This window comes from Azolla caroliniana, unplaced genomic scaffold, assembly GCF_043228905.1.
Source record: "Azolla caroliniana isolate FFs.n. ecotype wild unplaced genomic scaffold, voAzoCaro1.0.p SCAF_3, whole genome shotgun sequence".
Taxonomy (NCBI): domain Eukaryota; kingdom Viridiplantae; phylum Streptophyta; class Polypodiopsida; order Salviniales; family Salviniaceae; genus Azolla; species Azolla caroliniana.
Window position 1 is genome coordinate 26145505 of NW_028230438.1, and position 22796 is coordinate 26168300.

At 35.8% G+C, this 22796-nt stretch overlaps 3 protein-coding genes across 5 annotated transcripts; all 3 read right to left on the reverse strand.

Moving 5' to 3' along the window:
* Positions 1 to 3826: 3826 nt before the first annotated feature.
* LOC147866912 (putative phospholipid hydroperoxide glutathione peroxidase) lies at positions 3827 to 6854 on the reverse strand. The gene is made up of 6 exons (XM_087317453.1): positions 6720 to 6854; positions 5723 to 5799; positions 5344 to 5405; positions 4740 to 4858; positions 4395 to 4562; positions 3827 to 4088 (listed from the first exon to the last, which is right to left on the reverse strand). The coding sequence occupies exons 1-6, from the start codon at positions 6765 to 6767 to the stop codon at positions 4065 to 4067; spliced, it is 498 nt and encodes a 165-aa protein (XP_087173579.1). The 5' UTR covers positions 6768 to 6854; the 3' UTR covers positions 3827 to 4064.
* Positions 6855 to 9753: 2899 nt separating this feature from the next.
* Positions 9754 to 12168, reverse strand: LOC147866913 (putative phospholipid hydroperoxide glutathione peroxidase). The gene is made up of 6 exons (XM_087317454.1): positions 12023 to 12168; positions 11074 to 11150; positions 10804 to 10865; positions 10599 to 10717; positions 10275 to 10442; positions 9754 to 10135 (listed from the first exon to the last, which is right to left on the reverse strand). The coding sequence occupies exons 1-6, from the start codon at positions 12059 to 12061 to the stop codon at positions 10112 to 10114; spliced, it is 489 nt and encodes a 162-aa protein (XP_087173580.1). The 5' UTR covers positions 12062 to 12168; the 3' UTR covers positions 9754 to 10111.
* A 2684-nt stretch (positions 12169 to 14852) lies between these two features.
* LOC147866914 (Glutathione S-transferase family protein) lies at positions 14853 to 17752 on the reverse strand. 3 transcript variants are annotated; one of them, XM_087317455.1, is made up of 4 exons: positions 17594 to 17752; positions 17385 to 17490; positions 15899 to 16238; positions 14853 to 15722 (listed from the first exon to the last, which is right to left on the reverse strand). In XM_087317455.1, exons 3-4 carry the CDS (start codon positions 16105 to 16107, stop codon positions 15137 to 15139), a joined length of 795 nt encoding a protein of 264 aa, XP_087173581.1. In that variant the 5' UTR covers positions 16108 to 16238; positions 17385 to 17490; positions 17594 to 17752; the 3' UTR covers positions 14853 to 15136. The 3 variants fall into 3 exon arrangements, with proteins under 3 accessions (XP_087173581.1, XP_087173582.1, XP_087173583.1); XM_087317456.1 differs by lacking the exon at positions 17385 to 17490; XM_087317457.1 differs by lacking the exon at positions 17594 to 17752 and having other exon boundaries at positions 17385 to 17577.
* Between the last annotated feature and the right edge of the window lie 5044 nt (positions 17753 to 22796).

A 22796-nucleotide genomic window follows, 5' to 3' on the forward strand; every position in this document is an offset into this window, starting at 1 on the left:
AAATACATATTGCTCCCTCCACTCCTCTCTCTCTCCATAGAAAACTCGGGAGAATGAATGAATGAACAAACGAACGAACGAAAGAGAGAAAGACGATTTCACTGTCAATTGATGACCTGCACTAAGACCTAATAACCATGCACATCTTAACATGTGTGTCTCATCTCTAAGATTATCATGTAAATGATCTATCAATCCTACATGCTCAACATACAACGGGAATACGCAGTTGGCTCATTGTTATGGAGCTAGGATGGACAAATATCTATAATTGGTGACACGTGCAAAAGAGGGTCAACCACTCTCAAGCATATTGACAGAGTGAAGTAACTTACCTTGTGAATCATTCTCTCACATACACTCTCATACCTTGTAAACCTTAAAAACATGTAAGTGAAACAACTTAACCATCATTCTTAGGTACCATAGAAATGGCTTAAGAGCATGTTATATCTCATTCATGTGCATGTGTGTGTGAGATACCACAACAACTCCGTAGGTAGAAAGGGAAGTTTATTTGGCTTGTATGGGGATGTTTCCCCAATATGAGGTAGATTTAATTCATTTAGTATTACAACACATGGGAGGGTTTACATTATCATATTGTTACTAATGAAGTGGTGGAGATAGCAAGTGTTGTATTGTCATCATGTTTTAATAACAAACATAGATTTATGAAGAAAAAGAAAAAAAGGAGAGGGAGGGAGGGAGGAAAAACCAACAGAGGTTGTACATTTGGGAGAATCTAATGTGGTTGATAATCAATCTCAAAGGTTACCGGAATTTGAAGATGCCAAATGATGGTTATGTATTCCCTCAAATTATGGATTTATTTGCAAGAAATTACAAGATATACCATTGTTGCATGGATCATTGCCATTGAAAACAAAAGTTGCACATTGGGTGGATTGGCGGTTAAAGGATGGTACACACTTTTTACAAGTCACTACACATATGATGAATCATCATGCAATGACATCATTATCTTAGCTATCACCATAAGCATAAAAGGTATGGATTGTATGTAAGTCAAATGCAAGATGGGGGGAAATATTACAACGTGGTTGGCATTCCCATCCGCCATTTCGTGCAAAGGTATTCATATGAAAAATTATGATTAGTGGGTTCCCATTAGGTTCTACCTTAAAGAGATGAAGATTAGGGTTGAGCACTTGTTTATTTTGCACCATTCCATTGGAGGACAATACACATAGATTCATTAAATGTCCTATAGTGTGTACCGTCTGGAAGCATTTATGAGACATTTGGCAAGTTTTACCCCATTGTTATTTGAGATCTTAGCAATGTGTTTTTTCTCAGTATGTTCAAAATGGTTCAAATGATGAGATGGAGATATTGTTCCAATTTTTACGTTATTGGGGACTACAACACAATTGGAATATGTGTAATGCATTCATGTTTAAAAGTGAACACGGGGTGAAAGCCTATATGAAGAAGTTGAAAGGTGTTCTTATGTAGAATTTATGGACGTTAGAGCACGTGGAGATCATTTCCTCAAATGCATATTCATGTTTTCTATTGACATTACAAGACGTCCCTCTCCCTACATAGGATAGGTAAGTAGAGGAGACTGTGAAGTGTCGCAACTGTGGATTTCACATGCAATTAATATAATTGTGTGCTTTTACCCCAAAAAAGGAGTAAAAACCAACGATCAAGTTCAAGATGGAAAAATGAGGAAGGAAGAGATAGAAAAGTTACGCTCGAACTTTTGTACCTCTTTACATTTTAGTAGTTAGATATTTGCGTAAAGGCATTTCTTCAAGGGTTATTATAGATCCCTTCATCCCGGTTATTTTGCACTAACAGTAGCATAATTGGAGAAGCTAGACAAGTCAAAGTATATTGCTTTTACTTAACACAATGGGCGTACACTCCTAGTGCATCAATGTAGGAAAAGGTTAGTCATAATTCACGAGTTTCAAATAAAGTCAAGAAGATGTTGCGAAGCGAGGTTTTAAGTAGGTTGCATGGAATGAAGGGATGATGTTGTGACTGTACAAATTTTATGATGTTATTGTAACTATTTCAAATACGGGAAATACATATATGATTCCACATATTAAAAGGTGCACCAAAACAACATATGTGGGTTGTGCTTGCACAAATGTTTATTGATATAATATTATTGAGAGCTAGGAATTCTATTCATGACAAGGTGTATCTCAATGAGGTGGAGGTGATAGTAGACCGAATCAAATAAGTTTGAATTTCAATTGGAACTCATATTAGCAACCACAAATTGATTGAGATGTTACATCTAGTGGAGGTGGAGGTGGAAGATCGACATGCAATCAAGGAAGAGGTAGAGGTAGACAACAATGGAATAAACAACACAACAAACAAGGTAATCAAAGTCCTCTCATGTGCACATATTGTGATGAAATAGGTCACCATGCATGAGGCTATTGGTATCATGAAAGTAATATTAAGAAAGGAAAATTTGCACAAATAAGTTTGCATCAAAAGATAAAATGCCATCAAGTAGCTATGATTATATGAGTACACATATAGTGATGATGAGAATGCAACAAATTCGACCACATTTGAATGATATATGGTACATCGGGCATTGGTTTCGTCTCTTCAAACCACGTGTCTAGAAATAGTGTTTTGTTTAATCAAACAACTAAAATGATTGTGCCTAACCAAATAATTTTGGGAAATGGCATGTGTTATATTGATAAGAGTAGTGGCGATGTTAAAATTGTGCATATTGTGCTTGGAGTAACCCAAAATTTATTATTGGTTGCTCAACTTGTCGAGAAACAATTTGATATGTTATTTCCAAATGATGGTCGTAAAGTTACTCACACTAAAAATAATGTATAGGTTGTCATTGGAAGTAAAGTCGACTCATGCTTGTCTTAGATAATATAAACAAAAGTGTTTAGTTACTTTTGAGAAAAATGATTATTAGTTGCAGCATGGAAGATTTAGCATGTAAAAATGATTATTAGTTGTGGCATGTTGATATTCTCATAACCATAGAAATTGAATGTTTGTTAGCAAATGGTAAGAAGCGATTGGAAGATATGCTAAGGGGGTTGATTTTGAACAAAACATAGACAAATGCATTTGGTAAGTAAAAACAAAATAAATTATGGGAAAGTCTATTCTAGAACCCGAATCATTGGACATCTTCTTACATTAAAGTTATTGACCACAAAAAACATAAAGAGCTCAAGTACCTATCCATGTGTCAACATGCACTAAAAACTAATTGTATGTTAGGATGTCTCATCAAATATGTAAGAAAAATCTAGTGACAGATATCATAGGAAGATCATCATGAGTGAGATTGACAAATAATATGAAGCATATTACCTCAAGTGACGTGAAGATCGTTCTCTATCTATGCTTTATTTGATAGTTGGGAAATCATCTTCCCTAAAGTTAAGATGAATAGTGGGTGGCATGCTAAAGATAAATCATACTTAATTGATAGTTGTTGAAACACATTGGAATATGTTGCATAAGCTACTATTAAGCTAAGAAATGTGTGTGCTTGGTTTGGTGAATGATTAAGACCCACCATGAGGATCAAATTTACCACGAATGGTGTCATAGTGACGTACATGGCCATTGCTTGGTCATTAGGAAATCATTGTCATTACACTTTGACCATTATAGTTACTAAAGAGTATTAAGTTTAGCACAGTGCCACTTCTCAATATGCACTAAATATACATCATTAATTCAATCACATTCGATCAATTATTACTTCTTGAGCTCACAAATTGAACAAATTGTTTTAATCGCGAGGCTACATTCCCCTGTTAAATATGAACCCAGATCCACATAATATCAAAACGATAATTACTAAATATGAATGGCAAAACATGGTGTTAATGAAGTAAACCAAAGAAAGGAAGCCAATAACATGGTTTGTCTTGTTGGTCTATAAGCAGAGGAATTATTTTAAGCTATAATTACAAATATATCCTCATCGGTGACATTGTGTGGTCTTGGCAAAATCATTCGTAACAGCATTGGTTCCTCATGTCTGGCTCACAGTAATAACTTCACACCGGTATGTTATATCACAAATACTTCTTTAAATCCTTCTGCATTTGAGAAAACAAAATGTCAGAAATCTCCTATGTACTATCTATGTTATGTTTTTTCCCCCCCAACACTTGATGTGTGGCAGATCATATTTCAGAAAATCTTAATATATAATCCCCATATGATTTGAGTGATTCATAAGATATTTTGCTTTTACCTTTTGACAAAGGATATTCATCCCATTATATTAACCGAAAACAAAAGTAAATACAAACATAACCATCGCCGTGGAAGAGTTCAATATGGATGTTTGTGAATGAAGAATAATTCAAATTTGAAAATGTGAACAAACATCTTAAATTTACCTCGATTTTAGATGGAGGTGTTGTTGGTCCATATCGTTCCACAACCTCCCCATTTTTATTCACCAAAAATTTGGTGAAGTTCCACTTGATAGCATCAACAAAAAGACCTCCCTTTGCATTTTTCAAAAACTTATAGAGCGGTGATGCATTGCTTCCATTCACATCAATCTATATATGTCACAACAGATAAATCATTCTTCCTGGCATTTATGCTCATAAATGGATGAATTTTGAAAATACAAGGGGTGGAGATAAAACATTAGGGATATTTTGGTTAACATTCCATGCTGCTTGAATCTGCCAAATATATCGACTAAATAACTTATATTTGTATGAAGAAACTACCTTGTCAAAGATCGGATACTCGGCCTTGAACCTTGTACACACGAAATTCTGAATATCCTCATTCGATCCCGGCTCCTGCCCACCGAATTGATTGCACGGGAAGGCAAGGATCTCCAATCCTATATAAATCGTAAATTCATGAACACAATAAGGGTTGATTCCCAATAAGAAATAATCGTGAATAAACTGTGGAATGCTTTTAGAAACCTTCCCATTGCCAATATTATAAGTCTAAATGGAATTATATGCTAATTTAGGCTCGGGATGACGATATGCGAAAGAAAGTATGACACAAGATAATAATAAATGTTGACCAAAGGGCCATTGCCAATCGTAAAAATTCGTGGCGAACAGGATGCAACTATGACACTAGATAAGAATCAACATTTGACAAGATGGGCAATGCCAATCATATTAACTCGTGGTGTTAAAAAGATAGATAATCAAACCAATTTGAGACATGTATACTTAGCTGCAAAAGCCCATAAACTTAGGTGGTTCTAATCCACAATGTGAGAATCATCATAGTGTGAAAATGTCTTGAGACTACTACTGTGTTATGTAGATAAATTTTAGATTTTAATCTAAACTATCAATAAACAACCTTGATCTTTGTATTTGGTGTAGATTTCTGTGAGCTCGGTGTAGTTGGATGTTGTTAGACCACTGCAAACAGATCCTTTGTTAGTAACACATCATCATGATATGTCATGACCTGACATTCAAAAAACTACTATAGAAACATTACTATGGAGGAAACTCTTACCACCTCCAGCATTCTATGGTAAGGCTAAAACTTAGTATGCTAAGACTCTTTTTAAGTATTTCAATGAATAAATAAATTTATTTGGAGAGCTGCACACGCACACGCCCCAGTTTATGCCCATTGCTAACTAAGTGTAAATAGCTCACTGATTTTAAGCATATAAATCAATTGATTACTTATAGAACTTTAATATATTAAGAGATAACAGGAAATGTACCATTGTGATGCCACGTTGACGATGATCAAGACTTTCCCTTTGTAAATGCCAAGATTCACATCATTTCCTCTGGAATCCTAAATAAGAAAACACAGGTTTAATTAAATCTACCATAATGAATTTACCTTGAGTTTAAAATTTTATCGTTGGATCTCAAAGAAAAAATCCCAGAGTCAATGCAATCCAAAGAAATTTTATGCACATCAATGGATTTCTAAGAAAAATTGTTTCAGATCTCTGGTTCTTTGACAGACAATTGTCTACGTGATTCCAAGAAAACCCACTTAAAAACTGAAGTCTTGGCAGAAGAAATTCAGTACAAAGTTTTTGGGGGAAAAAAACCAATTTTAAATCTATGTCCCCCAGAAAAGCTTACACAAACCTATACATTTGGGAGTCTATGTCTCTCTGAAAATACTATGCAAACCTATATTTTCTGGGAAAACCTACGCAGACGATTCCCAAGAAATCCTCCAAATATATCTTCCTGTAGACAAATACAGTTACAATGCATGTTTCACTGAAAGAGCACATTTGAATCTAATTTTTTCTATGGAGAACCAATCCCATCTACGTGACTCCAACAAACCCCGCTTCAATCTAAAATTTCCTGGTAATGCTAAAAGAACTATTTAAATCTATGTTGATCTCCTGATTAATTAATAGACCCCTTTTAAGTCTGTGTTTGCTTGATTATAAAAAGGGAAATGCTTGAATCTGTGTTTGCATATAATGGAGCACCAGATTTCAATCTATATTTTCCTGATAAAAACCCATCCGAATGACAAGAACAGAAGGAAGTTTAGATCATTGCTTTTGTATTCAAATCTAGACATTTGTATTTTCGAAATAATCATTTAAATCTGATATTGGGTCGGGTCTACTACGAAAACACTTTACACTATGGAGGGGATTGAAGCGCATTTAATAACATAATTGGTTTGAATCCCAATCTTGCATCGAAGGAAACAGAGGCTATACAGGTTCGATTTCATACCTTCACCGAGATGTCATAGATGGAGGAGGGAAGAGAAGAAGAAGCCATGGTCGAGAAATCAGAGATGGGGGGAGGGGAATGGGAGACGCAAGATATATGAACGAATGAATTACGATAGAAGTGTTTGTTGACAGAGAGAAGGAAAAGAAATGATGCAGATGGAGAGAAAGAAGGAGGTGATGATGATGATGATGGTGGAGGAATATAATCGATTTGAAAGCTAGGTCTTCGGAATGCTTACTTAAATTATATATGTAGATATATATAGTTATATAGTTATATGAATGTCTGTGTATGAGTATGTATGTACGTATGAGTATGTATATAGGAGTGTGGCGTGAGGGGATGGATTGGGTGGGAAAGGAGGTCGGTTTAGGCAGCAAAAAGTTGGTTTCTATTCCTCTTTAAGTTTTTAAGGAATTCGTGATGATGTGGATAGATGAGATAGAGAGTGTGTGAACTGATTGATATCAATCAATGGATGAATTTTGGGGTTTTGGAGTATGTATGTTAATGTAATATGTATTTGATTCATTCAACCAATATGAATGTAGGAATTGATGGATGACCAAACAAAAAAAAGTTATACAACACATATGTACATACAATTCAATGAATTTATATCAATCAATGCAATTTGGGGTTTGGAGCACCTGATTCAATATGTCTCTAGGAATTGATGGATGAGCAAACAAAAGTTATACATACATAATTATACATGCATGCATACACACGTATACATTACATACATAATGATAATACATATACAGATGTGAATCATCAATCAATCATCGGATGGCAGCCCATCGTACATTCGTGCCATATACATTCATGCCATGTGTCATACATGCATGATGCTCTCCAGTAATTCTGACTCTCTTGAGACTCTCCGTAGATCCAATTCCCTCCCACGAGAGCGCGCAATGTTTCAAATGGTAGATTGGATTCACACTTTGTTCCCATTCGGTCGATACAAGAAAACTCTATTGGTCTCATTATTCTACTTCAATGGGAAAATCATTGTGCTTTTTCCACCGTTGACATGTATGTAGAACAATATCTATTGTATGTCTACACTTCACAATCGGCAACAAAAGTGTTACTATAAAATGCAACATCCACTCCTAATCTCAATGATGAATCACATTGTTGGCATTAATGTGAGAAGTAATTGTTGCTCTATTATGAGCCATGACAATGAGGTTGGCAGTATGTATTAGGATCCATATGTATATCTCATAATTACCGATGCATTGTTGATGATGTGCAAACATAGTGAGAATCAACAAGTCCTTACTTCATTACATCTAGATTTTACAAAACTAGTAATTAGATATGCTTGGACAACAATACCATGAACAATCAATCCTCCCATCAAGAAACGCTACAACTCATGAGCATTTGTTGGGTCGTGATATTTTTAAGCGCGCAAAATAGCTAGGATACAAACCGAATGAGATAAATGGAAATGCATCAATTTCTTATTCAATGTAAATGGACTATTTCTTGGCAATTGCAATGACTTTTTTCAAATTCTTATTTCGGTTATGGTTGGCCAATCAATTTGGGAGTTCCCTGCATGACCCACCAATTCGCAACCAACTATGACAAATTCCTCTCATGTTGCTCCTTGCACTCACTCTATTGACTTGAATGTTTTTGCACCCTTTCTCTCTTTAGACTACATCTTTGCCAAACAAAAATGGCCAATTGTGCCACCCCACCTATAGTTTGATATTCATATTCCATTTGAAACAAGAGTGAGTTGAAATGAACACAAATTTCAAGTAACATCATCCCGAACGATTCTCTCCAAATAATGAATAAAGAAATTGTTACAAGATGGTTTGGACATGATTGTGCCCATCCAACACGAAACAATAAAGAAGATGATTGTGCCCGTCCAACACAAAACAACAAATAACCTTATTGTATCCTATTATCAAATTATAGGAAAATGTCACAAAAGTTAGATCTTTCCACTAGTGAAGGCAAATGCCGATTAAATGCTATTTTACATGGCACACGTACTTTGAAGCTAAGGATATTTGAACCATAAACGAGTCAAACAAGTTCACATTGTTCTGGTGGATCTATGGGTTCCACGTGGCCAAACTCTTCCCAACCTCATCTTTGAATATGGTGCCCTCTTAGTGCCAACATGAGATGAAATGAAATAGTGGCAACGCATTTTAGAGATCAAGGCACATACAAAGAAATATACATATTCACAACAATTATTGTCTCTCTGATGTGAACATGCATATTGCAAGAATTCACGTATTGGTCAATGTCTAATGCTACAACTTTAGTGTTGGGTTCTATTTTGTTTTATATTGACGTGTGCAACTTCGAGAGAAATGGTTGAACGTGTGCAACACTTCAAAAACATAATTCCCTCCAATAAGGATTACCTTTTGGGTTATAAAAGACAAAAAACTATACATTTGTAGGGACATCAAAAGGAACATTTAGGCAATCACAAAATGATATGTAAGCACAATGTGAATGCATTGACTTAACAATGGTATAACTGACTTTAGCATTCCCAACAACTTAACGTAAGCAACAAGGCATTGCCTTATAGTGCATTCGCTCATATTTGTAAATGTAGTGAAATCTATTCACATGTGGATGCCAAAAAGAAATTTGAGTTGTGACCGACAATAGAATGCTAAAAGAAACATTTTGAACATTATATTATCGCAATTCAAATGGCTCAACAAATTTTACAAGAACATTGTGGTTTCAAATAAATAAATAGAAGGTTTTGCACCAAAACTTTTTTAACTATGCTTATCAAAGTAATTAAAAACAAGAAGTTATTATGGTAAATCCATTAGAGTATGTACCACATTTTAACTCTCAAATTTATATACTTCCTAGTGCTTCATAATTATGGGTTGAAACCTAGAAGAGCCCTTATCTTCTAGTATTTTGGCATTTCCCACGATTATAAGGATAACAAACTATCAAACCTTTTACCGATATAGATATAGACTATTTATGGCAAATTCCCAATTTCCAATTGGCATTTTTATTTCCCTATGTTTTGAGTTTGTTTGTATAGATTTTATGACCTCATAGGATAACAATTGCATATTATTTGCTTTGTCCCATCTCAAGCCTCCTCAATAAACTTTAAGTATTAACGATCGATTACAGTTTGTTTCTTCAATTGTGTAGTATTTGCTTGCTGCACATAGTTATTTAACGGATAATAGTTAACCAAAAGAAAGCAAGCCACAATATACAATGATTTGGTTTGTTGGTAATAGGTATAGGGAACAAAATTATTAAGCATAAGAAATTGTGTTAAAAGGCTTTAATGGCGAATGATATCCACATCTTGATAACATTGCCAAAGTCCCCCTGACATTTGGTTGGATACTTCACAAGAATTTTTTTATATCATTCTGCAATCATAGGTAAACCATCAGGCAATCAACGAGGAAATTCTCTCGTTAGTACTAAAACATTTCTCAATGAACTATTTCCAACAATGAAGTTTACAATTAAGGCAAAATTCCAGAGTACAAACATTTTTTAATTTACCTCGAAATTGGAAGGAGATGTTGTTGGTGCATATCGTTCCACAATCTCCCCATCTCTATTAACCAAAAACTTTGCGAAATTCCACTCGATGTCATCACCTGCGGTACCTCCCTTTGAGCTTTTCAGAAGCTTATAGAGAGGTGAGGCGTTCTCTCCATTCACATCTATCTATCATCACAATTCAGATTACCTCAACATAAACAAGTGCTATGTGTGCATACTACTAATAGACAATTATTAATGGAAATCTCAACAGATATGTGCAATTAAAATTATAAATGAATTATGTTAATTCTTCTTGATCAAGGAGAAGGCATACTATACCTTGTCAAAGATGGGATATTCAGCTTTGAACTTTGTACAAACAAAGTTCTGGATTTCCTCATTTGAACCCGGCTCTTCCGCAGAAAATTGGTTGCATGGAAAGGCAAGGATCTCCAATCCTGTATAAACACACTACGGTGAACCTTTGGTTCATAGAAAAACAAGATGCAGCAGCTGTAGTTCACATTCTCAGAGGACAAACAACCTTCCTCTTTGTACTTGGTGTAGATTTCCGTGAGCTCAGTGTAGTTAACTGTAGTAAGACCACTGCAAAGATGAACGTTCAGTAGATAGCATGTTACATTTATCACAAAAGACAAAGGTTGAATGGTTTGAACCCACAACCTTAAGCTATCACTGATTTATATCCATTTTTTGTAATTACAGTCTCCAGGTTTGGACAAATCAATGTAGTAATCACACATTGTGCTTTGGTATGTGGTAATGACATCCTACAGAAGAAGAGAACACATACCAGTATGATGCCACATTAACGATGAGCAGGACTTTCCCTTTATAAATGCCAAGATTCACATCGTTTCCCCGGTTATCCTAAAGATTATATATGCATGACCAGACTTAAAGAAAGCACCACAAGAAAATTACTTTAAATTTATGCCATTCTAAACAAACCCATTTCAAGCAGCTCTGCATACAAATGTCAGAAGAAAATTAATTCAGATCTATGGCTTTCCAGGAGATCCCATTTAAATTATTCCAGCACGAGTCCATTCAAGCCCTGGTGCTAATGATACAAAACCATCTAAACGGTTCCACGTAATTTCGTTTCCAAGACACCTATTTAAGTCTGAGGATTTCCCATATTTTAAAATCTATAAGGAAATTTGCTTCAAAAACCATAGTTCAAATGCATAAGAACACACGTATTTTAAAGCTGTAAGAATATCCATATTCCAAATCTATGTGAGCGCACATGTTTCAAATGTATTAGAAAACCAATCTTTTAAATCTATAAGAGAAAATTCATTTCAAATCTTAGCCAAAACCCACTTCCAACACCAAACATACTTCAAGACTATATATAAGAGCACCCATACTTCAAATCTATAAGAACACCCAATTTTTCGAATCTACAATAAAGCCATACATTTAATATATAAGAAAATTCCATATTCATAATTTATAAGAGCGCTCCATATTTTAAATGTATAGAAATAAGAAAATGGCACCCGGATTTCAAATTGATGGAAACACCCAACATATATGTAAGAATCGATTAAAAAACGTATTTCAGACCTACGAGATAAAATTCGTTCCTTTATTTATGAGAAAACCAAGAAATCAACATTTACATCTAGGCTTCTCTGATCGAACCCAATAATGAACGAACTTGAGCCAATCCAAAAACATGAAAACGAAAGACAGAGATCGTCGATAAAATTATATTTGATTCAAGTGCATACCTTGACAGTGATGTCGTAAAGGGTGGAAGAAGAAGCCATGACAGAAAATTAGGCGCAAGAGATGAGAAAGAGGTATAAAGATGAAGCAACGAGCTGAATGGAATGGTTCAAGAAGTTGGGTATATATATATATATATATATATATAATTTGGAGACTGTGTCCTATCGTTCTGTAGTTTTCACCATATTACGATAGATACCCTCGGTCAAAGGCTTCGTAACTTATGTACTCTGCATAAATCAGATTGCATGATATTATAATGTTGACATGAACTAGAATGACATACAAAAAAAATGTTGACATGTATCACAATGGTGTTCTAAACACTCATATGACACACGTACAAATGTCGACATTATCCTAACTAAGTGTCTTCTAAGCACCACTCTGACACAAAAATGTTGACATGATTGTAGTGTCATTCTAAACACCAGTTTATGACACACAAATTATGACTTCATGGAAGTCTTGTTGTAAATACAACAGCTAATTGGCCATACATGTGATTTAATGTTAATGCTTAAGAATCCACATTCCTTCCATAAATTTGCCTTTAATTTCTTGAATGAAAATTAAAATGTTTAGAATGGCTACATTACTTCACTTGGTCACTAATTAAAACACTAAGATTTCTTAGTTTGATGTCAATTTGAGAGAGAGATTGAGAGAGAAGAATTAGCGTCTTTTAAGGGGCCAAAATGGCATATAAAACCAAACATGATATTACATCTTAAGTGTTGTCTTGTCTTTGAGAACAACAAATCAAAGCACATACATATTACTAAGTTTTTAAAAAAAGGCAAAAAGGTAAAAAGAGACTAAAAGATAGTCTTACCGATACATGTAAGATTCTCAAGTTAGAAATATTGTAATTTTTGTCTTCAAAAGATCTATAACATATGTAGTTGGATCCAAAATGGAGAGGTCTTCGAAGCAAGGGAAGCACTTGCGATGGTAGAGATAATGGCTTTATTTGTCAATGACAAGGGTGGTTAGATCATCGTCCATGGCCTACGTGCACAACAAATTGCTATTTCCCAAATCTATTGTAATCCCTTTGCTATGTCCTAGTCAGGAGCTCGTTTATGTATCTATTGATTGACTTGTAGCATGAGTAAGAGTGATGGGGCTAAAGAAAGTGGCGATGGTTCTTTGTGTGATGAGCTTGTGTGGCGCTGCTGGAGAGAGAGAGAGAGAGAGAGAGAGAGAGAGATTATATTATCGTCTTTGGAGGTCAAATATGACCTATGAGACTAGATGGAGAGCTACTAGTAGCACAAGCTTTGGTTGATGATTCTTTAATGTTTCTACAAGCCTCACGAGAGAATCTTGAGAAGGGGATGCTTGTATGGAACCAATTTGCATTGGCTTTCGGATTATATATTAATTGGAGGAAGTCTAGTCTCATCTCATGTATTGAAAGCGATTCGGAATGTTTAGGATGGCAAGGATCCATAGTGAAGAAAGGCTCTATTTTTTACACTTGGGCTATCCATTAGGAATGAATGTTACAAATGGTCAATTGATTGAATGGATGTCTAGTGAGTTGAGGGATAAGTTCATGTATTGGAAGTCACAATCTTGGTCATTTCATGTACACGAAGGTTGTACAATGTATTATGGAACCGACGATATTATATTACTTGCCATTGTTGCCATTGACAAAGAAGGCTTTGCGTTCAGTTTTGTAACCTCTTCGATATTTGTTATGGAAGAAGAGGGATAAGATGGGAATCACTTGGGTTGCGTGGAATCATCTAACAACCCCTAAGCGCTTGGGGGAAGCTGGAATATTGAACTTATCTATGGATATGATGGCTCATAGATTTTCATTATTACAAGACATGTGTTCAAACTCACAAATGGATATCTATTGTTCAATATTTCAATGGTAAGGTTGCCCAATGGAGACCAGGTGGTCATGGGTTCAACCCCTACATTCCACAATAGATGGAATCTAGTGAAATAAGTGATATTTATGAAGTAATAGAGAGGTGAGGAAATTGGGTTTCGAACCCAAGATGTAGTGTGTGTGTGTGTGTGTGTGTGTGTTGTTATTGAACTTAAGACATGGTTAATATATTAAAAGTAATGGTTCTCACAAAAAAAGGCATCATGAGAGTCTCAACATGAATTCTTGCAAAATGCCATTAACTTCCCTTGTGGTTGTGGGAAATCATGTTTGCCAAAAATAAGTTTTTATCTTTAGAGCTTAAACATAAAAAGAGGGGAATATAGAAATGCAGATAATTAAGAATAATAGTCATCAATATTATCAACTATTCATAATGTCAATAATGAACTTATGCATCGTAACTATAATCACATTTTTTATGGAAGTGTGAATTCACTCATTTTGACAAGTTACAAATCCTTATATTACAAAAATTGTAAATCTTATTTTTATTAATATTTAAATAAACAAATTATTATTCAAAATTTCAATGAGGCAATTGACACAATATGGGTCACTCTGAAAGGCATTGTTCTTGATAAATAATGAGGTATTCTATCTATAAATAACTATTGTCCTCAATGCATAATAGTTCAAGTAATAGTTGAAGGAATCCTCAAGGAGCTATCCCTCTGACTTTATTTTGATGTGTTTATATCGCCTTTCTAGCAATGTTGATTTTATCAAGATTGACAACACCATTGCTAGCATCACAATAGTTGAGCTGTATCCATAAAAACTGTATCTTGAATTTTCAGCCACAATGTATATGAGAGGTCTCATTGGCGTGGTTTTCAGGTGATAGTTCTCTAATTTCACAAGATACGAATAGTTGTACATTCTCCTTTCTTTAAGGGTCATATAGTAGCTCATAATGAAGAAAATCGTCAGCGAGAAGTCTCATTGATATTTCCTAGTCGACATTTTCTTTGGAACAATATAATTAGGTGCCATGAAAACAAGGATATATCTGTCAAATCAGCATAATTCATCGATGACCATAAGTTGCCATCACCATATACAAATCTTGGGCATAAGGGCGTTGGTATCATTCATAGAATAAATCCCACTTTGCTCATATCTTCAGAAAATATCTTGAAAACTAAAATCCCTTCCGTCAACATCTCCCAATGAGATCCTGAAAACTGACATCCATCCTTTAATATCTTTGAGTGATGTCTCGGAGACCAACACTGATGAATGTGGTGAGAAATGTCTTATATTTGCTGAGACCACCAAAGCATCGACCAATAACGACATGATAACTAGGTCGATGCTTTACCCTAGCCCAATAGCTTGATAAGTTTTTCCTATTCTTGATATACTCTTTATATACCCCAAGAAGCTCAATCAATCCCAATATAGGTAAGAACATTGCATCTGCCATGGTGAATGTATCACCAACTAAAAATTGTGTGGTTGTTAGCTGTTCTTCGGCCATGTCAAGCAGCCTTCCTAGTTGACTAATATTTGCTTCTAGTGCTTCTGTATCTTTCATCATATCATCAGATGCATATGCTCTATGCAACTTTAAATGGTATTTGCTTGCAAGAGCTGGTTCCTTGGCCATTTTTGCAATAACTACTTTTCTCTTGAACCGGCTGAAGTATGTATGGATCCAAACAGGAATGTGTCTTAATGTGAACAGATGAGGGTCCCATTCATTTAGTCTATGCATCCATTCATGTAGTTTCTCCTTATTCACAATGTCTCCACCTAGTGGCTCATTGACTCTGTCTATGAACCTGAAATGCCCACATAATAGCTCTCATTTAAGGAAAACAAGTGTTTCCACATGACAAAACTCCCATAGAACCTTTCTCATTAAGATAGATCAGGGTATAATGTGCTGCTTAAGTATCAACTAGCCAACAAAAGGTATATCATATAGTATGAGTAGATATATGGTTAGAAAACTTACTCCAGAATTGCAAGGGTGTCAGTCAGAACAACATTCCCATTGCGAAACACAGGCATTCTACCATCTGGGTTAATATTGAACAAATCTGCATTCAAATCTTTGCCTGTGACAGGATTCAAACTGTGTGAATTGTAATCCAGCCCTTTCTCTTCTAAGGCCAGCCTGACCTTTTGACTGTTGATCGAGAATGCATGATGATAAAGCTGCATATTCCCTGCTATCTTCAAAATGCATATCACTCAATTCCTCCTGAAGAATAACACATCCACCAATGTATGCAGGAAATCTGTTGACTCAAAACAGATTACTGGAATCCTTGCTCTAATATTGATCTGTATTCCTGTAATATTACACAAATGTGTTATAGAAATTATATCAATGGATAACAACACATCATCTACAATGCAAGAAGTGGTTTCATATTGTCATATTATTGACAAGCACTGATGTTACAAAACATGTTATCCCAACATTCAAACAGTGTTTGGAACAAAGGTGCACTCATTTGTGGATTTGAAATATTTATAGATGGAACAATGTCAATCAAAATATACAAATTGTTTGTTGAAATAATATGAAAGTTGCGGTGTTTTCTCATAACTCCCTATGGTTTCATGAATGAAAAGCAAATTCGAGTGATTAGTGCAGAAACATTTTCCTGAATTTTGAACCATTGGTTTATTGTATATGGAAATGTCAAGTGTGTACCATTATATATTGAGATTACAGATGACAAGGGTGCATCAAGGGTAAAAGGTAAAAAATTGAGAAATTTTTGGGTTTCTCAGGTCACTGGTGCAATCAACAAAGAAAGCCAGTAAACAAAAATGCATATAATGTTTGCCAAACTCCTGTAAATTTGTGGTTTCTTTGGTAATTCTGAACATTTCATGCATGACATCGAAACAGGGCTGAAAATCTTCCAAGCCCACAATAGATTATCATTAACTTGAATAATGCCCTCCATTTTGGAAGGAATCACAGAATTTTGATATATTTGATGACAAATTTGGAATTTATAACACAGAAATACGAATTAAATAAACAGCTGAAGCCACAGAGCTCATGTACACAAATTCTTGTATAATTCATGGTTCCTCATCAATGTTAACTAAAAACAAATGAAGCAAAATGCACAAAAAATAATTAGATAAACGACTGATGCAATGTATTTCATATATCGAAATTACTGTATAATTCATGGTTCCTCTGCAACACTGGCTAAAAACAAATGGAGAAATTTACACAAAACAAGCTAAATGGAAAATTCCCATGGTATATATTTCACGGTTTTTCTTCACAACTAACTGAAAGAAAAGAAGCACATTAGAAAAAAAACGAAAACAACTGAATCCATAAGAGTTTAGGTATGAATGAGCCATAATACACACCACAACACTAACTAAACAAGAGAAGACAATAAATTATTTAATTTTTTATGATTCTTTCTCAAAACCAGCAAAAAGAAAAGAAGCCTGAAACTCACAGACAGAAATTATTTAATTTTGTTTTTCTACAGATCTGAAGGAGATCAAACAAAATGGCCATTCACAATCAAATATGAGTCGCGTTTGGAACACAGAACCTTCATTCTAAATGGCGCAGAAACATAACGATCCATATTATATTTGAAGAATTCAGACGAAAAATGAACAAGAAAAGCAAACAGTAAATAAATCAATCAATGGAACTCACAGAATTGTTTGGTGATTTTGAAAGATCGATCTGAGAATCAGAATAAAACGGGAATTATATCTATTCTTTCTTTCTTTTCTGCCTGTCTGTCTCTTCTGTCTTTTGCAGAGCCTCGGTAGGCCTCTCGATGTTTTCTTTATTTCCCCAACTACCCCTTTTTGGCTTTTGTTATTTACCGAAATGCCCTTTGTTTTTGTTATTGGGAAGGGGAGCTGCCCAAGACCAATTCGGAGAGATAACCAAAACTTAGGGGTATTTAGGCAAATCGAGAAGAATGTGGAGGCCTTTTTGGAGCCCTTCTACTCACTTGAACTACGACAAATGTTGTGTTAATTTTTAATAAATATTAAGGTTATACATTACATTAATTAAGTCGGCGCTACGTTGAACTAGTGTGAAGGTTTCGTTCCACCAAAAACAAAGTTGATAGTATCCTCGGGTAAATCCTAGTCTTTGGAATGTTGTTGTCTTCTAGATATATTAAACCTAGTTATCCCAATTAGCATAATTAGTTATGGCTCTTGTAGAATGCCAAACCTTTTTATGTTTCTAGAGTTGAGTCAAAAGGATACATTGAACGTGTTAGGATGTTTTGCATACCAATCTTTCACCCTCCTATTCCAATCAATCTCTCTTTATGAAGATCACATTATATTGATTGTTGTCTATGTGCATAGATTATTATTGATCTTTATGTCTCCACCAACTATTCAACTTCTAATTGTTCTAAATGGGGGACTGGTGTGATGCCTTACCAAATCATAAAATTATGTATGATGACGTTTTAATACATTTCAAATAGTTTAATGTTGATGAATTAAAATGTAGTAGATATAATTTATTGTAAAATAATGGCATATTAACCCATCATCATGAATCAAAATATCTCTCTTTCCACCAAGACAACGAATCAAATATCGAAAGTTGGGAAATATAAAACGGTGCATCAAATTTTTGGTCTTTTTTTATGGTGGGTTTGTCTTGGTGATTGGTTGTAAGTAGCTCCCCACCCAAAGCAACATAAATGTAGGAAAAAGAGTTCCAGCTCATTGCAAGCATTATTGTTTAAAAAAGCATATGTGTAATCACTATTGATTGAAGGTGATTCTTCACAATACATACATACATATATGATGCATTCTTGTTAAAACAATGAAGATGTTGTCATTAGTTTATTGGAATACACAGTTGATGATTTTTTGACTTTATGTAGGTCGTCATTGTTTTTTGCCCTAATCTCGTTTGTCAACCTATTTATACGCAATCTCCGTAAAGGTATTGACATTGGACAAGCTGAATTGTAATTTGTTCTTCGGTGTTGTTCCTTTCTTTTGTTCCATATACTAAATATAATGTCATAGTTATTGTCCATGGTTTTTTTTTTGTGTTGATTTTGGAATCCAATAGATGCTTGTAATGTTTGAAACATTTTGTTACTTCAAATTTATTCATGTCGCATTGCTCTTAACTAAACCTCCTTGCATGCCAAAACACTATTTTTATATGTGTTTTATAGCAACATCATGGACATGAAAAGGCAATTCAATTTGTCAAGATGATCTATACTTTTAGGGAGGGGCCAATGCCTGATATACTATGTAAGGAGTTATCAAGCCCTGTCATTACCAAATGATATCTTAGAACAACAATTAAAGAATTCTTGTGGTTCTACAACCCAACCCATCTCACTTAGTAAATCAATAAGGCATGGGTGCAACGTAACTCCTTTACTATTTACAATTGTCTCACATCTTATTTTGACAATGTAGGTAAATGGGTGGAAGATTTGTTTGGTTGGGTTATGTCTACCTTCAAGATTTCCTTGTGTTGCACACTCTTCATCGAACAACCTGTTTGGTCTGAGGATCAATATGAATGAACAAGTTACAAGACCTAATATCATGTACGAAAATGAAATTGCATGACCTTGGTTATGTAGGGGTGATAGTTCGTTGTGGTATGATTTACCAACATTTAGGATAACATATTGGTATGAAACTTTGAAATGTGAGTCTCATTCAATGGATAATTTGAGAAATGTGCATCATATCTACATATTGTGAAGTTGTGCAATCAATAATGACTCTTACGGTGTCATATTATATGGTTATTACCATGAGCTATTGACCCATTAACAACTTCAATGTGATTTTTTTAATGGTGAAGGAAAGAAAGTTTGGGTCTTTATTGGGTGGCATGGAAGCATGTTTGTAATTTTCCTAAAAGACTTAGCAAGACAAGAATTCCAAATATATATGAACATATTGTGGCATGGAGAGCCTCATTCCTTAGAGGCATGGTTGAAGGAAACCAACCGTGGAAGAGTTGGTAACTTACTTTATTAAGAAGTTTGGGATCAAAATTGGAAAAGAAAATACAATTGACTTGTGATGGAAAATAGTCACTAGTGATCTAAATGATACATGTTATAGGTAATTGATAGCCAATTGTTTGAAGAGATTGTTGCATTACATATAATGGCTTCCTCCATTTGAGAGAGGGAAAGGGGGGGAGAGTGAGAGCGATTTTGCATAATGATCCTTATGGTCAGTTTTTGGTTCTAGAAATCACGTTTTTTGGTGAGGTTGTGTGGGTGGTTGGGATTTATGCCCCTAACCAAGCCATTCAACGCATTGCATTATGGGGCTCACTCCTTCAAACCATATATGTGGGTCGTCCAAGATTACTTATGGGTGATTTTAACATGTGTGTTGATGCATCTCAATGTACGTCTGAACATTCAATCATAGATGATCTAGAGCAACTTGGTTGGGATTCATTGGCCATGGAGGTTTTGAAGTTGGATGTTTGGACATGGTTGCATGGGAATGATCTGGGTTTTACTTTCCAATATGCTCAACATAGACAAACATGAAGTTGGTTAGATAGAATGTATGTGATGCACGATGATTCTTTTTTACTGACATCACTTTGTATGACAATTCTACAAGATGTAGGAACTTCAAATCACTTTCCTATTTGTTTGGAGGTTTGGGGTCATGTAATTGACATGTATAAATCCTTACTTGGAAAGCCTCTATTACCCTTTAACTCTTCTCTTTTGCTTCAACCTCACTTTGATTCTCTCATGGAGCAAATTTTGGTAAATTTTTCACAATAAGTGAATCTTAAAGGAGTTAAAGCATGGGATATCACGTTACGAAACATTCAGATCATTCATCGTATGTATGGAGTAACTAATGCTCAATGAAGGTGAGGTCTTCTTCGACAATTCTCACAAGTTCTCTCCAAGTATAATGCATTGTTGATACATGCACCATTAGATGAGGAGCTTTGGGATATCCAAAGTCAATTGCAAGTTATTATTCCTCAATTGCAATGCCAAAGTTATCGTTATGCGAAGATGTGTCAACTAAGGGATGGGCTCATAGATAATCAATGTCAATCTCATTTGTTTTTCCAAGCATTACATCCTACTTATGCTCGATCTAATGCAGTATATGTGAAGCAAGGGGATGAATTGATAGTGGATCCTACTACAATAATTGACATGTGTGTTCATTACTTATAAGGAGTTGATTGGCCCACAATTGTTAATGACAAATGAGACGAGTAGAGCACGATGTGAGTTTTATGATGTGGTTGGATGTATTGTGCATGACCTCATTAGTCATGAATTGGATGCAGATTTCCCTGAGTATGAGGTGGACACAGTTTTAAGGCATCTTCCTTGTGGTAAGAGCATTGGTTGGGATGGCTCAATAAATGAAGTTTTTAAGAGATATTCGAACATTTCTTTGATGGGGGGGGGGGGGGGGGGGAGGGGTATAAGATATTTACAAAGGTCTTGGCAAATAGATTACAAAATTATTTGCCAAAGTTGATACACCCTGCCCAATATGGTTTTATTTCTTTGATGGGGGGTGTTGGAAGCAATGTCGTCTGTGCGGAAGATCTTGAAGCACTCGATTCCTGTTTATTCTCCTGCGTATGACAGAATGTAGGTCGTTGCACAGAGAGAGAGAGAGAGAGAGAGACACAAAAGAGTTTCTTATTTCATAAAGCAACCATACAACAACCAACCTCACAAAGAGGTTACAAGGTCACTATATATAGTGACCGACTTAGGGCAACTGCCCTTTATGCTAATTACATAAATGGCCAAAACGGGATGGTGTGAATACGTCCATTATACACATGTATTCGACACTCCCCCGTAATGGGCGTATACATGGGTTATCTAAGATTACAGGTATAGACTTAGGTTCTCGGACATATCAGCTTTGTTCGAGTCGGCAGGATCCGAAGACAGAAGACCGAACTGGTCGGGTCGGAACAGTTGAAGCCGATCATTAAGGAGCTGATGTCGGTTGTCGGGAACCATCCTGCTCTATGTCCGGCTCTAACCGGACTGGTTTGTCGTTACGCCCATCTGATGCCGAAGAGACCGAAAACGGTCTGCCGAAAGACACTTGGTCATTCCATCTGCGACATTGTCGGTTGTGGATATTTTCTCTAGACCGATTTTCCCTGAAATGACGCAGTCCCGAACGAAGTGATATCGAACGTCGATATGTTTGGAGGCGTTGTGGTGAACCGGATTTTTCGACAAGGCAACAGCACCTTGACTGTCGCTGTAGACAACTGGAGCCGAGTCATGTTCGACTTGTCGAAACGTGTGCGCCAGCCGACCGAGCCACAAAGCTTCTTTTGCTGCGTCGGACGCAGCTACATATTCTGCTTCGGTCGTTGAGGTCGCTGTGCACTCCTGAAGTTTCGACTTCCACGAGATTGCTCCATTGCCGAATTTGAAGCAGTATCCGGTTGTTGATTTCCGACTGTCTATACAGCCGGCGAAGTCCGAGTCGGTGTAACCGACTACGCCTGAGGTTCGGTTCGGTCCGAAAAGAATGCCATGGTCTTTTGTGCCAGCCAGATATCTGAACACATGCTTGACTGCGTTCCAATGCGATCGGCCAGGATTGTGCATAAATCTGCTAACGACTCCTACGGCATGAGAGATATCAGGCCGTGTCGCGACCATCAGGTACATAAGGGAGCCGACTGCCGGTGCATACGGTACCGACTTCATATCTTCCCCCTCCGGACCGGATGTCGGGCAGTCTCGCTGAGAGAGCCGAAGATTCATAGGGAGCGGGGTTGAAGCAGATTTGGCTGATTGCATGTTGAAGCGTTCCAAGACACGTCCGATATAGTCGGTCTGAGACAAAAAAAGGTGTCG

Excerpts from the sequence above, each read along its gene's own strand:
- LOC147866914 (XM_087317456.1), bottom strand. The coding sequence starts at position 16,107 with ATGCAGCTTTATCATCATGCATTCTCGATCAACAGTCAAAAGGTCAGG. Across the intron at positions 15,723-15,898 it reads GACACCCTTGCAATTCTGGA|GTTCATAGACAGAGTCAATG; the intron begins GTAAGTTTTCTA and ends TGGGCATTTCAG.
- LOC147866912 (XM_087317453.1), bottom strand. The coding sequence starts at position 6,767 with ATGGCTTCTTCTTCTCTTCCCTCCTCCATCTATGACATCTCGGTGAAG. Across the intron at positions 5,800-6,719 it reads TCTATGACATCTCGGTGAAG|GATTCCAGAGGAAATGATGT; the intron begins GTATGAAATCGA and ends TTTCTTATTTAG. Across the intron at positions 4,563-4,739 it reads AGTATCCGATCTTTGACAAG|ATTGATGTGAATGGAAGCAA; the intron begins GTAGTTTCTTCA and ends TGACATATATAG.
- LOC147866913 (XM_087317454.1), bottom strand. The coding sequence starts at position 12,061 with ATGGCTTCTTCTTCCACCCTTTACGACATCACTGTCAAG. Across the intron at positions 11,151-12,022 it reads TTTACGACATCACTGTCAAG|GATAACCGGGGAAACGATGT; the intron begins GTATGCACTTGA and ends TATAATCTTTAG. Across the intron at positions 10,718-10,803 it reads CACCAAGTACAAAGAGGAAG|GATTGGAGATCCTTGCCTTT; the intron begins GTTGTTTGTCCT and ends GTGTTTATACAG.